This window comes from Polypterus senegalus, chromosome 12 (assembly GCF_016835505.1).
Source record: "Polypterus senegalus isolate Bchr_013 chromosome 12, ASM1683550v1, whole genome shotgun sequence".
Taxonomy (NCBI): Eukaryota; Metazoa; Chordata; class Cladistia; order Polypteriformes; family Polypteridae; genus Polypterus; species Polypterus senegalus.
The window spans coordinates 88,180,823-88,196,971 of NC_053165.1; the positions used below are offsets into that span (position 1 = coordinate 88,180,823).

The 16,149-nt window shown below is 39.9% G+C and overlaps 1 protein-coding gene across 1 annotated transcript in view; it reads left to right on the forward strand.

The window, feature by feature from the left end:
* The window catches only part of LOC120540499 (echinoderm microtubule-associated protein-like 4), an 85,239-nt gene that overhangs the window by 29,128 nt on the left and 39,962 nt on the right, over window positions 1–16,149 (forward strand). Inside the window, exons 9-10 of the mRNA XM_039771339.1 lie at window positions 10,518–10,736; window positions 14,307–14,442. Coding sequence (XP_039627273.1) covers window positions 10,518–10,736; window positions 14,307–14,442 — 355 coding nt within the window. The remainder of the gene's footprint in view (window positions 1–10,517; window positions 10,737–14,306; window positions 14,443–16,149) is intronic.

Below are 16,149 nucleotides of genomic sequence, written 5' to 3' on the forward strand. Positions count from 1 at the left end.
AAATGTTTTAATAAAGACGCGCACCACCCAAGTGCTAGGTAGGAAGAGAGAGGCTTCTCAACTATGATGCTTTGGAATTTTAAAAAATGTGTTTCGGGTGGTTGGCTAAAAGGAATGGAACTTTGCTACTTATGGGTTTGGCAACACCATACACCCCTTTTGGACCTGCATATTTTTCAGTAGAGTGTCCTGATGATGAAAATAAATGGGCAAAAACTGTCTTTTGGAAATTCAACATTACTAAATACAACCCAAAATGAGGTATTCTTGGAGAAAAGCGGTAATCCAGCAATGCAATAAAATTGTTATCCATATTATTTGAGAAAAAAATGTCGAACCTGCAGACTTAGATGAGATCCCACTTTGGCCGGTAAAAAAAACTTTGTGCGAGCTGATAACTGTGTCCTCCCATCAGCCCCAGGACATTCCTGCTTCCATTGCTGCCAATGTTGACACTGGTTTTGGGGTTGCCCCTCTACCCGATACGCCATAAAGCCCATATTGTAAGTAGGACCAATGGCAACACACTTGCAAAATTTAGTAGAAAGTAATTTAGACATTTTTGTGTGATAGGCAAACAAACCGTTTTCAATTTAATTTATGTATGTATGCAAACTGTACATACATATCATCCATCCATCCATGCATTATCCAACCTGCTATATTCTAACACAGGGTCATGGGGGTCTGCTGGAGCCAATCCCAGCCAACACAATGCTCAAGGCAGGGGCAGGCGCCAGCCCACTGCAGGGCACCCACACACCAAGGACACACTAGAGACAATTTAGAATGGCCAATCCACCTAACCTGCATGTCTTTAGACTTTGGGAGGAAACCCACGCAGACACGGGGAGAACATGCAAACTCCACACAGGGAGGACCCAGGAAGCGAACCCGGGTCTCCTTATTTTGAGGGAAAAAAAAGTGTTGAATGTAACAGACAAGTTATGTGATGCAGTGGAAACTTTAAAAGATAAAGTTTTGTAATTGTTCATGAACGGATTTTTTATTTAATTAAAACCTTTTATTGGCTAACTAAAAAGATTACAATATATAAACTTTCGAGGCAACTCGGGCCCCTTCTTCAGGCAAGATGTAATCTTGAAGAAGGGGCCTGAGTTGCCTCAAAAGCTTGCATATTGTAATCTTTTTAGTTAGCCAATAAAAGTTATACATTCATAATGGCTAATATGGTACAACACCCTAGTATTATTTAATTAAAAAAATATTTTTTGCAATATCTATGTAAATCAGATACATAAGAAAGAATTTTAAATGAATCAAATAATGAATAAATATATACACAAACTAATAGATAAGCATGTAAATAAATGAAAAATGAATGGAAAAATACTGTATTTTAGAACTAAGATTTTACTCCAAGTTATGTTATTTTTTGGTCATTCAACAGTTAAAATTCTCTATTGTTTGAGTTCCATAATAAATTAAATGTCCCAAGTGTCATAATTAGAGGGATATGGGCATTATGGCTGTCAGATTAAAAGAAAGTTTAATTAAATTTATAGTTTCAAAAGTACCAAAGTGGCATTACAGAAGATAAAGTGTTAAATGGCAGGAAAAAAAATGCATTAGGGAGAATCAGCACGGAGCAGCAGGACTATAATAGTTCTTTGATCTACTCCATCAGCCGAGAACTAAATTATACGCTTCCCCACAAAACCACTGCGTCATCTATTAATATCCTAGCACAAGATCAGAACCTGAGGGAATATTTTTTTTATGTTTATTCATTAAATATCCCCGAGTATTTCCTTTCTTTGGCTCAGAAAATGAAAGCAACTTCCTAATCTAATTTCCCTGGAACAAATCTTTTTTTTTTTTACACTCAGTCTGCCTACATCATTGTGTAGCGGTAATACTGTAAATCTTACCACTATTTTAATTGCTTTTTTGCTTTATCAAATGTTTTTGCTGTGGATATACAGGAGTGGTTGGATAATTGATTTGTTCCTATTTATAGTTTCTGTATTCATTGAAGGACTTTTGTTTGAAGTGTGGGACAGAAAAGTCAAATGATGTGCTTTATCGTCACATAACCCACTCACAAATAGTGCTGTTTCTCTCTCGCTTTCTCTCTCCCCTCTGTATCTGGAGCTATTCATAATTTGCAGGTGTCTGTTTAGCCAGCGTCATTTAACTAACTGGCTGACTAACGGGTGAGAATTGCTTGATTCATTTTATGCTGTAGTATTCATTGCTTCATTGCACCTTCACTTCCAGTCTGCTTATTGTGGCAAAGGTCACAGTGGCAACATGCCAAGCTAGACAGAATTGGCCAGCATCTCCTAGAGAATTCTCCTTTACTTCCAGTCCATCTGAGATGCAGTATATAATTACAGGAGATCTGTGTTAAATCCCAACAATATAATAATAATAATTCTTTACATTTATGTAGCTCTTTTCTCACTAGCGGGATGCAAACCCATGATCTCCTTACAACTTTGGATGATTTTGGATTATATAGTGTAAGTAATCAAACACGAACCAATTTTCACTTATGGTCTATCCGTTCATTGTTGAACCCATTTAATATATTTAGAGTTCCAGAGGCTGAAAGCTATCAGGGCAGTACTGGGCAAATCGCTGGAGACAACACCAATCAGTATGTCCATTCCAGGGCACACTCGGCACCACATTTACTCACATCGGGCTGGTAGAGAACGGAGGGTTTAATTAGCATGGACGTCTTTGGCATGTTGGAGGAAAAACCTCTGAGACATAAGAAGAACATGGTGGCCACAGAAAACTAGAGCTCCTGGTGGGAACCCACAAGCATGTGGAAAGAGTTTCTAATTTACCCAATGAAGCTGAGAATCAAACAGCAGTTCAGGAATGGTTCAAAGACAAGTGCCACAGCATGTGGCCCTCACTCTTAGTCATTCTCAAAACATATTATCATCTGTTCCATCATAAAACCAGGATTATCTCTCTTTTTACTCAGAATTCATGCACCTTTGGGATAATTTCATTTGCACATTCTAGTTAGTAGCACTTTATGGCAAATACTTTATTAATAATTATGCAGTATTTTCAAAATGTAATTCAGTAGAACAGAGCTGTTTGGAAATGAAGTGATGCTGGTTACATGGCAAAAATGCTGTACTACAAGACATGCCTCTAAATCAAGGCACCCGGGCTTTTTTTTTCCAATTGTTTATGTAAAAACATAAAGATGGAAGGAGCATACAAATTCTACACACAGAGCACCCTGTTTGAAAAATACATTAAGGTCCAAGTACTATTAGGTATCAGTGCTAAAAACTCTTTGTAATTCTTTCTTGGATGTAATTATACCATATGTATTATTTTGAATAAGTTGGGAATCTAGGATAGAGAAAATAGTGCACGGCTTGGCATTTGTCTATATTAATTTGTAAAAAAAATGCCATAAAAGGGGGTAAAATAACTTGGGAGTTTTGTGTGTGTGGCACTGAATTATTCTAAAGTTTTACTCAGTATAAAGAATGGCAAAATACAGTAATATTCTTGTAGTGCTACAGTAGCCTGTTAGCAGAATAAATGTAAAAAGTTAGAATTATAAAAAAAGTAGCTTGTTCTGGTAAATACTCAGTAAATAAAGATGGATCTCAACCCATTGTTACAAATTAAATTCAAATATGGGTGTCCATCATTTACACCAACTGGTGGACTCCCACGTGCCCCTGTTAATGCAACATGGCAGACTAAACGAATCTAGCAGAATAGCTTCCTTTAACCAGCTAGGTTAATTTACATATAATGACTACAAAGCATTTCAAACACACCAATCAGCTTACAGATAAATGGTATATTCTAGAAACATCTCTCTGCCATTAACCATTATGTAAAGTCCTAAAATAGTTCATTATTATGAGTCGTGTGTCAAAGAGGTGCACAAGCAGGCAGCCTAACTTCCACTGAAGTTGCTGGCTTCGGCCTACACTAGGCCAAAATGTGCATTCATAAATGTACTAAGAAATCTCAATAATTCAAAATGTCTCTCAAGTTAAAGGAGAAAACCTGTGGTTTTGGAACAAATATACGGTAGTTCTCTAATGCAGCATTTTTCTTTTTTGATGACACAACCCACTTTTTCACACATAAGTGTCTTCGTGGCCCACTTGGATGGGGTCCCCCTTGATGAGTCATGGGGGTTGGAGTCCCCCTTGGCCAATTAAAGATGATCACCAGACCAGACAGAGTTGAGTTATCTTGCTTAGGTAACCTGCTGCGACCCACTAACGTTATAAAGTATAGGAACTTGTGACTCTTGGGCAGCAACCTGCAACCAGTGTTTGTTGGTAGAGAAACACTGATCTAATGAAGCTTTATGAATAAAATTATTATTGACCAAAAAGCATACAAAGGCTCAAAAAGAAGGCAAAAAGTGTTGCTGTACAGGTAGATCAATAGACACCAAACCCAAATCACAATCCTTAAATGAAGTCCGTAAATTCGAAGCAAAAGGTCAAAGTAAGCCAAAACTCACAATCAAAAAACATCTGCGCCAGAGCGCATTCAAAATGAGCCATGAAGGGATTTCTAGGGATGGGATGTTTGTCACCGAGGCCTTGAAGCTTGTATCGCTTTAATGAAGCACTGTATCAAAGCTACATTACTACTTGATTGATGACATCTGAAGCTTCAAAGCTGCTGCACATGGTATGAAAGGGGATGTGAAACTACCGGTCATATCTTATACAGAGACAATACTAAATATGGAGTCCGAAAGTGTGGAATTCATTATCCGACAATAAAGTGCCACGCTGTACTACTCTTCTGTACTGGAACTTACAATCTCATATATATTTCTGTTCTGGTTCGTCCTGCTTCCACTTCAAAGCTGGTCCCGCCCGCACACAGCCAACACGGCTTTTCTCGATTCCAATTCGTCCTCTTCCAAACCCTTCCTTATGCTACCTGTGGCCTCCCATACACCTTGATATTTTCGTTATACTGCGACGGTTGTTTCCTAAGCCTTTGTTATAAAATGAACGACAGTATCTTCTCTTTCAACGGGTTTTTGTACAACGTCATCTCTATTCCGGTATCCGGCAACTGCCTGTTCTTATCATTGGGTTATTTCTTGACACAAACTGTTGACGAAGGCAATGCATCATTTTTCCGTTCCTATTCTTACACTGCTGTATGCTACGGCGGGCGTCGCCTATCTAGTGTTTTATTAATACACTAGAATACTACACTCACCTAAAGGATTATAAGGACCACCATACTAATACGGTGTTTGACCCCCTTTCGCCTTCAGAACTGCCTTAATTCTACGTGGCATTGATTCAACAAGGTGCTGAAAGCATTCTTTAGAAATGTTGGCCCATATTGATAGGATAACATCTTGCAGTTGATGGAGATTTGTGGGATGCACATCCAGGGCACGAAGCTCCCGTTCCACCACATCCCAAAGATGCTCTATTGGGTTGAGATCTGGTGACTGTGGGGGCCATTTTAGTACAGTGAACTCATTGTCATGTTCAAGAAACCAATTTGAAATGATTCGAGCTTTGTGACATGGTGCATTATCCTGCTGGAAGTAGCCATCAGAGGATGGGTACATGGTGGTCATGAAGGGATGGACATGGTCAGAAACAATGCCCCGTGGCATTTAAACGATGCCCAATTGGCACTAAGGGGCCTAAAGTGTGCCAAGAAAACATCCCCCACACCATTACACCACCACCACCACCACCAGCCTGCACAGTGGTAACAAGGCATGATGGATCCATGTTCTCATTCTGTTTACGCCAAATTCTGACTCTACCATTTGAATGTCTCAATAGAAATCGAGACTCATCAGACCAGGCAACATTTTCCCAGTCTTCAACTGTCCAATTTTGGTGAGCTCGTGCAAATTGTAGCCTCTTTTTCCTATTCGTAGTGGGGATGAGTGGTACCCGGTGGGGTCTTCTGCTGTTGTAGCCCATCCGCCTCAAGGTTGTGCGTATTGTGGCTTCACAAAATGCTTTGCTGCATACCTCGGTTGTAACGAGTGGTTATTTCAGTCAAAGTTGCTCTTCTATCAGCTTGAATCAGTCGGCCCATTCTCCTCTGACCTCTAGCATCAACAAGGCATTTTCGCCCACAGGACTTCCACATACTGGATGTTTTTCCCTTTTCACACCATTCTTTGTAAACCCTAGAAATGGTTGTGCGTGAAAATCCCAGTAACTGAGCAGATTGTGAAATACTCAGACCGACCCGTCTGGCACCAACAACCATGCCACGCTCAAAATTGCTTAAATCACCTTTCTTTGCCATTCTGACATTCAGTTTGGAGTTCAGGAGATTGTCTTGACCAGGACCACACCCCTAAATGCATTGAAGCAACTGCCATGTGATTGGTTGATTAGATAATTACATTAATGAGAAATTGAACAGGTGTTCCTAATAATCCTTTAGGTGAGTGTATATGCACATTTTCTGAATCACCTTATCTTTCCTCAGTTCCACAAGCACATTCCTAAACCGCTTAGTGAAATTATTCCTCAAACAATGATGGAAAAAAAAAATAATCTTTCACATTGTTTCATAACGAAAATCCCCTGATGTTAAAAAGTTTTCACATAACTATGAATCAGTGGTGGCTTATAATGTGTTGTAGAGTTGTGACGGTACTCACCGGTGACTGCTGATGGATTTTCGCTGTTTACACCTCTATTGTAACAGTAAAGCGTCATCAGCCTGGGGAAGAGTTGCCAACAGTATTAGTTGGCATTTCATCACATTAATGAGCAGCTTTAATGCTAGTTGCAGGGGAGCCAACAAAAACGGCAAGCCTGCCAAAGTCACAAACGCATTGAAACTACTGTGGCAACATTGAGCCACCCTTCTAAGGATAGCAAACCACCTCAAATAGATTTGTAAACAGCCAAGAACCCATTGGCAATCCGCCCAGGTGATCACTAGCGCGGTTCTACAGTATTCGTAACGGCAACAAATTACATGTTTAGGACAACACATTGAAACATTTTTTTATTGTAGATTGTACATTTTTACTGTACCTTTACTGCAGCAGTACAGTATAATGACAACATTATTATCTTAGGCTTTAGTGCACCAATCCGATTGAAACTCTGTGATCAATAATGGCTTGTATGTGTGCTTCCTCAAGCTCAAGGCTGCAATGGTTTCTGTAAACTACCAGATGTCACTATTTTCAAAGTTTAAAAATGTGTTTTATCAAGAAGAAGCTTTAGAAGCTTCATGGAGATTGATCCACCCATTGCTAAGGACTTCAATTCCAAGCCTGCCTTTATAGGACACTTGGGCGGTCCCTTAATGGACAGGTGGCTCCACCTCATGGGGAATCTACCAATAAAATACAAGAAAAATGAGACAACTGAATAACATGCATAGAAGTTACATCATAACTAAATGGAATAAAATTAGCAGAAAATACTTTATTAGACAAATAATAAATTAACATAACAATAATATAAAAAAATGTACAATAATGAAAATTGAACAATGAAGATTTTTCTTGTTATGTTATATAAAGAACCACTACATACAGTAATAATATCAATATAAAGCTAAAGTAGTCTTTTATATAACCGACTAAAGAATTGTCACAAAGGTTGTCATTTCAATCAATAAAAAATTGACGTAAATAGTAAGTAGGTTCAGTTCCCATCCTTGACATGTGTGTTTGGAATTCTCCGCACCTAAAGGTGCTGTGTTCTGATAAATCCAAAATGGTGCTTTTTGGCCGTCAGACCAAACACCCTCTTACAATACCCATTAACAAGAAGACACCATATTCATAGTGAAGCATTGGGGTGGCAGCATCACACTGTAGGACTGCTCCTCTGCAGTAGGCCCTGGAAGGTGCAGTCAGCAAGAAACCTGTGCCTTGAGGGGTTTGTCTTCCAGCAAGACAACAACCCCAAGCATGAAGCAAAAGCTACACAGGAATGGCTTCAGAACAGGCTGGCTCAGAGTCCAGATATCTCACGATCACCATGACATCTGAAAGAGCTTGACTAGTTGGGCAAAGTTTCTAAGTGAGCTTGTTTCACCAAGGGGGCTTTTGCAGTTACTGCTAGTGGGTCGTCAATGAATTTAAAGTGGCAAAACGGGGTCACTGGACCATAAATGTCGAGAAACACTGGTGTAAGGAAGGCGATGTGGGATGAATGCATAAGAATTAACCATATGGAGCAGTGCCGGTCAAAACAATCCACCAAGAGTCAGACCCTGTAAAAATAATGATAATAATAATGAAAGATTTATTACTGGGGCTGGTTTTGGCAATTGCTCAAACATTACTACCCTATCAATTTCCTATGGCCTTTGGCCGTAAGCATGAATGGCCTAAATTGGTGCATGACTGTACTTTAACTGATTAGCTCAGACTAAGGGAGTGTGGGCATGTGGATATGGGCAGAGCTGTTGTCATGGGATGACTGCCACCCAATCTAGGGCAGATTTCACCACCACACAACCCACTAATGGAGGAAGGAACCTCTAAAACCTTGATGGATATGTACTCGGTATAATATGACTGTTACTCACATTTTTCCTTTAGACTACAGTAGTAAGAGTTGTGTAATAAAAGCAACTGAAAATGAATAACATAGTAGACAATTGATAGAAATTAAAAAACATAAATCAAGCTTGTTGTCAATTAGAGTGACTTACTAGTAGCCTTTTGACCTGTTGATAAAAACTGTTCCTGAATCTAGTGTTGGGAGTGCTAACCTATTTAAACACAGACTTTACTCTTGAAGAGTAAGCATAAAATCACCAAAAGCTCATTAAATATTAGCAAACAATTTATTATTGAAGCTTAGGGAGCTATTTATCTGTAGCTTTGTTATAGTAGGCAGTGATTTATTTCCTCATTTCTTGATGTTCAGGGTTATCTTGCACTGTAAGGGTATGGATAAAAACCGACCTATGCAATTTTACTCCATTTTTGCCAATTAATAGTGTCATATTTGCAGCAAAGCTTGGGGTATAAATTGAATTTTGTCATTTTTCGCTTTGCCTGGCATAACCTACTTTCATTTTATTTGTGTCCCTAGTCACCGGTTTCTAATACTGCTTTAAATACCATTCTAGTCTTTCTAATGAAATAGAAAAGGCAGCAAGTTGTGAAATCTCCTCCACTGATTTGATAGTACAAGGTATCTTGAACAGTTAAGCATTTTTTAAGTGTCCTTCTCTGCCCTCCCATCCACCCTTTTTCTAAACGTTTGCAATCCTACATTGAGGATTGTGAGGAGTGAAAGCCTAACCAGTGAAACGCCAGGCCACTGCAGGGTACACTAATGTGAAGGCTAACACGGCCCAATGGCATTTCAAGCTAACAGAAGACAAACCACCTGGAGAATATTTAACACAGACATCTGTAGAACGTGTACAGTAGGCATAAAAAGTATTCACCCCCTTTGAAATTTTTACATTATACAACATTGAATCACAAGGGATTGGATTTGTGTTTTTTTTACAGTAACCAACAGAAAAAGACTCCTCTAACTTGCTTTGTAAGTCACCTTGGATAAAGGCATCTGCTAAATAAATCCATCCATCCAGCCATTACCCAACCTACTATATCCTAACTACAGGGTCACGGGGGTCTGCTGGAGCCAATAACAGCCAACACAGGGTGCAAGGCAAGAAACAAACCCCGGGCAGGGCGCCAGCCTACCACAGGGCACACACTAAGCACAATTTAGGATCGCCAATGCACCTAACCTGCATGTCTTTGGACTGTGAGAGGAATCCCACGCAGACACGGGGAGAACATGCAAACTTCATGCAGGGAGGACCTGGGAAGCGAACCCGGGTCTCCTAACTGCGAGGCCGCAGCGCTACCACTGTGCCACCATACTGCCCTCTATAATAGTCACTCTGAGTCATTTTTTTGTAGTCATGGTTGTACATAATAATAAAGAAATATGAATAACTTAATAATAGGAAGTAAAAAAAAAAGATGTAATCAATGGAGCATCATGGTGTTACAGGAGCCAATAACAGCCAACACAGGGTGCAAGGCAAGAAACAAACCCCGGGCAGGGCGCCAGCCTACCACAGGGCACACACTAAGCACAATTTAGGATCGCCAATGCACCTAACCTGCATGTCTTTGGACTGTGAGAGGAATCCCACGCAGACATGGGGAGAACATGCAAACTCCATGCAGGGAGGACCCGGGAAGCAAGCCCGTGTCTCCTAACTGTGAGGCAGCAGCACTACCCACTGCACCACCGTGCCACCCTGCTAAATAAACAATTAATTAACTAATTAAAGTAATAATAACCCAAATGGATCTGTGAGACAGCAGCACCTTCTGTTGTTTATTTGCTGTGTATAAATTACCACCCCGATTACCACTTGTTAATTGGTACAGTTTTAAATCCTGAAGTGTTCCTCAAAAGAAGGTACTGTATTATCCAACGAGAGATTCTTGGTCAATCCCAGGCTTCCCAGCCATAAAGGTCTCATCTTGTGGAAAGGCCGTAAGAAACTTCACCTCTCTCTGTGTTCTCTTGTTAAAGGAGCTGTGAGTGCTGACTCTCTGTGTTTCTCTGAAAAATGGAAGAGTCCTTCTTGGTTTTTCAACTCCATCAAAGCAGCTTTAACTGGATTCAGTGGAGGTGCACAAACAGGGAGCGATGAATCCAAATCGGACTCCGAGTTTCTGTCAGTAACTGAATCAGAAGACCTCGGCTGTCTGGGGCAGGCTGTCAGCTTGCAGTGGGATGCAGAAGAAAGCAGTAAGAACCTTCTTTCCTTTCTTTCTTGTTATTGATTTTTTTTTTTTTTTAGATAATGGCTAGGCTATTATTATTACTAGGCTAATAATGGATGGATTATGTGTTTATTTACTTGCTTCTTTGATTACATATTTTTAACTTATTTCAGCTTTCTTATTGTTTGTTCCTTCAAAATGAAATTTACCTTTACCACTAAATCAGACATGTTTATGAGATTTCTGAACGTCTAACCATATATTTAAAATTTTATTTTTTACTTATACTTGTAGTTTTGGCACTCACCTAATTTCAGTGTACATTCCTCAAGCTCCAGGCTGGGGCTAAAATTCATCTTTCTGTGAGGTAGTGGTGTTAACTGCTGTGCCACCAGGCTGCCTGCTTCACAAAATATTGTTAACTTTGTTTGTAAGTTTGTAAACTTTCAAAATAAAACCAGTGAAATTCTTTATTTTTCACAGATGCATCTATAAACAACTTAATTACTGCAAATTTCTGTAATTAGATAATTATTAAATTTGTGTTTGTTTGCGCCTTGCTGTTACACCAGCATCAGCCACCTAGCCGTAAAAAGTTGTGTTAAATGAGGTTAATTTTAATAGACTGCATTATCTAGACTTGTTAATTTATTATATCAGGAGAAAACATTACTGCATAACATTACTACTGTCACTATTGAAGTGGCATGGAAAATAATTATTCAGCCTACATTTTCTACTTATTTTTTGCTTGATTTACTTGACGGTAAAAAGATGTAGAACTCGATCAAATTAAATATAAACACTTTGTAGCTTGTTTATTTAATTTATTTTTTTGTGAAGTAAACCCAATTCTAGGCAGCAGGGTGGTGCAGCGGTGCTGCTACCTCAGGCATCCAGTGTCCTTGGTTCAAATCTCACACCCCGCAGTTGTTCATGTGGAGTTTATATATTCTCCCAATGGCAGGTTTTTGTCAAATGACCCCAAAGACATGCAGGCTAATTGACGGTTTCATATTAGCTCTAGGGCTGTGAACGAGCCCCCCGATAGAGTGGGTCTCCGCCTTACGATGCAATGTATTTTTGTAAAGCACTCGTCGCCAAGTGCAGGCAGAAAGCACTGTGAATAAATTCTTGGGAAAAATGAAAGTACCGGCTACACTTATTACTAAATACAGAATAAGTGCATACATTAGGTGGATTGGCGATTCTATATTGGCCTTGGTGTGTGGGTGTGTTTGTGTGTGTCCTGCGGTGGGTTGGCACCCTGCCCAGGATTGGTTCCTGCCTTGTGCCCTGTGTTGGCTGGGATTGGCTCCGGCAGACCCCCGTGACCCTGTGTTCGGATTCAGCGGGTTAGAAAATGGATGGATGGATGGATTATATAGATACAGATTTGTTTAAACACGCAGAAAACAAAGCAGAACTTGATTAACATAAATGGAAATCAATCATTTTTGTCTGTTAAGAAACTGGTGAACTATGGCCAGTTGACAAGAGAGTAGATGAAAATTGTAAAAAAGAAAGTGAAAGACAAATTCAGGCACAAAGTCCTGAAAGCCTCGGCCAACTAGCCACTTACCCCCTACTGGGCATTCTATTCTTGGGTCTGTGCTGGCTGGGCCATCCAATCTGACGAGAGAATCTTTCCATCCGATGATTCCAAAGCTCCCAGGATCTGAGATGACTTTTCCATAGGCGGCAGAGCGGCTTGGCAGTAGAGCAGTGGCACCAAATGCCACATCGAGATACTGAACAAAGAAAAAGTATAGAGGAGGGTTAATAATGGCTTCTAATTATTTTATTACTTGTATTTCTGTACAAATGACTATCAAACAGCAATGGCAGCTCTAGTTAAGGGAATGCCAGACTAAAATAGGGAGTCTTCAACCAGGCAGAAAATTCCATAGCTTTGGGCCCCTCTAACTAAAACCTTGACAGCCCACTGTTACGATTCCAAGGACTAATAAAATAAGTCAGCCAGCATCTTGAGGTCTTAATGTGCAATCTGACAAGTTCAGAGAAGTAAGCAGGGCACTCTGTGGTTCTCATAATAATTTTTGCAGCAGCATTTCAAATTAACTGAATGCTGCATAAAGAACAAAAATGAAAAACAGTGAGTAATGCATCACAATAGTCAATCCTACAAGAAATAAATGCATAAATGAATTTCTCAGTATCCTGCATTTTTAGAAAATGTCTTAATTTTCTAACATTTTTAAGCTGAAGAAACATGTTTTCCATTGAAAGCTGCTGTGATAATGAATGAGATTAGGTGATTTTCAGAAAGCATATAAAAAAGAGGCACTCCCTCTTACAATTCAGTGGTTTTATATATCAGGATGTAACTAGCTAATATTTAGTCTTCTATTCAATACACTTAACGTCAGGTGACAAGGGACTCATAACAAATTTCAATTTGTTATTATTTATTACTAGGGGGGGCTTCACCCCCTGCTCTCTTTGCTTGCCAATCCCCCCGGCCTGCACTACGCGCCAGCCACTTCACGTCTCTGCCACTTGCGTACGTTCACCAAACAACAAATCTTTTAATTCTCACGAATACGCCTCTTCATTGGGAAGAAACACTACTTTTCCCCGATGGCAACACGAATTAGACGATCTACACGTCTCTGACATAAAGTTTAAATCCACGCAATATATTCGATCTCTTTTCACTGTTCCATTATTTTACTGAGTAATAATTTCCGTTTGTTTGCGCTAATGCGCAAACTACAACAACAACAATAACAACAACATTTATTTATATAGTACATTTTCATACAAACAAATGTAGCTCAAAGTGCTTTACAAAATGAAGAATAGAAAAATAGAAGACGCAATAAAAAATAAACATAAGTCAACATTAATTAACATAGAATAAGAGTAAGGTCCGATGGCCAGGGTGGGCAGAAAAAACAAAAAAAAAAACTCCAGAGGCTGGAGAAAAAAAATAAAATCTGTAGGGATTCCAGACCACGAGACCGCCCAGTCCTCTCTGGGCAATCTACATAACATAAGTCAAACAGTCCTCTTTGTATTTAGGGTTTTCATGGAAGGACTTGATGATGATGGTCACGTAGACGTCTGGCTTTCAGTCCATCAATGTTGGATCATCATGATGCTTTGAGTAGGTGGTGGTGGCGCACAAAGAAACCGGAAAAAGAAACAGAAGAGAGAGTAGGGGTCGGTACGGAGTACTGTACTATTATCTAGTACTATTATCTTTTGAGACTTTCAAATTTTCGTGTTTCCATTATCTCTAACCTGCCCTGCATGTGTATCTCGCCAACGTTTTTGAATTCTTTACAACTACTTTGTCATCTACTCTTTGTCTTTTATTTCCGGCCCCAGGTGTGGTTAAATCTCTTGGCACAAAGCCTCATCTCGCAGGACTTGAAAGTATCTCTCTGAAAAACTCACATCTCGTCCCAGGATTTTTTTATTATAATAGAGATATAGAAAATGAAGCAGCCGATGAAACTGTATTCAGTAAACAGGACGTGCCTGCCATTCCTCACTCACCTCGAGCACACCATGTCCTCCCTTCACTTAATGGTTCCTCAGTGCTGCTCTTCTTTCTTGTTTTTGGCAGCCGACTACTCTGGAGTAGAATCTGTGGAGAGTGAATTAGATGGGAGTGTTTTAACATATTGTGTCCCAGAGAAGTTCCAGTGCCCAGGACCTTGGCTCAAGACACCGCCACACTGCAGACTTGAACTCGAGTGGGTGTGAGTTGAAAACGATTATTATTATTTTATCACCAAAATACGAAATAAAAAAAAAAACAATTGAATACAGTGAGCCCCTAAGTCTCCCTTTGACTTAATTACTTGTGTTTTATTTTATTTGAAACACTTGCAGTCCTTTTGTGTGATCATTTTGTTAATTTGGGTTATTGGTGCCCATTCAAGGTTGGTCCTTATCTTCCGCTTGATGCTTTATGGATTAATTGCACATGAGTGGGTTGATGGGTTTGTGATTTATAGGACATGAAGTAATAAAGACTAGGATGGAAACATACTTTCAAATGCTACTCCTAACCACCATAGCACCATCACCACATCATGTGTGACCATCACTTCAGATATTACCAGTACCACTATGACTCACATACACTCCCAGTACAATGCATACCCATCTATGTACAATCTAACCCATGTATGTAATACACCAGACACTATTTATACCCTTCAAAATAAATTCTGCACTTCTCAGCCCGTGACCAGCACCTTCACCCCCATCTCCTTTCATACTCATCACTGCATCACAGGCTCCCATCACTCCAGCTACTTCTAACACTTCCACCAAACCACCATCCATTGTCACAGACTCGACTCAGAGTCATAGAAAGGTTTGGGGCAGCCACCCGTATAATTGATTTCCTGGCTGCAAAGTCGTTCAAAGAGATACAGCACTGATGTGCACAAAACCAAGTCCAAAACAGAACTGAGGGAATAGGGAAAAGGTGTGGAGGCTTTAAAAAGGGGAAGACAGGAAGTGACATCAAAGGGGTCTGGCTCATGAAGGTCTTCAGCCATTGGTTCGAGCCGGACGTGACATCACAGGGCCCAGAGCCGGCAAGGTCTCCTTCCATAGGCTTGGTCCTGGAAGTGACATCAAGAGGGTCTGGTGGAATCTCCCGTGAATGGTCTACAGCACGGGTGCCCAATGCGTCGATCGCGATCGACCAGTAGATCGCAAAGGTAGTGCAGGTAGATCGCGTTACATTCAAAATAACATTTTTTTAAAGGTTAGTCTATCATATATCCTCCCTATGCGTTTTGCTGAATTGCAATTTTTTTCATCTTTGTCCTTACTGTCATCTTTCTCTGTGGACTGAATTGGAAGATCAGTGTGCAGTTTTTGTCCACATACATTTCTAAATTTCTATTTAACCGAAATGAGATTGGAAAAACTTCATTCTGCAGTTTCATTTGATACAGGCAGTGGGGAACAGATTTTCAGCTGCTGAAACACTAAATAAGCATCCATTGAATACTGAGCATTCAACAGATGGAGAAAGGAACGGAGGCTTGAGGAATGGTAGTCATCCCTTTGAGCTTGTCCCTCCATATACATCATTCATCAAACAATCCATACCAGCTATTAATTTAACTACCAGTTTCCCTACCACAACATCTAGATAGATAGATAGATAGATAGATAGATAGATACTTTATTAATCCCAAGGGGAAATTCACATAATCCAGCAGCAGTATACTGATACAAAGAAACAATATTAAATTAAATAGTAATAAAAAGAAAAGATTTAAAATAAAATTAATGTTCGCATTTACTCCCCCGGGTGGAATTGAAGAGTCGCATAGTGTGGGGGAGGAATGATCTCCTCAGTCTGTCAGTGGAGCAGGACGGTGACAAAAGTCTGTCACTGAAGCTACTCCTCTGTCTGGAGATGATCCTGTTCAGTGGATGCA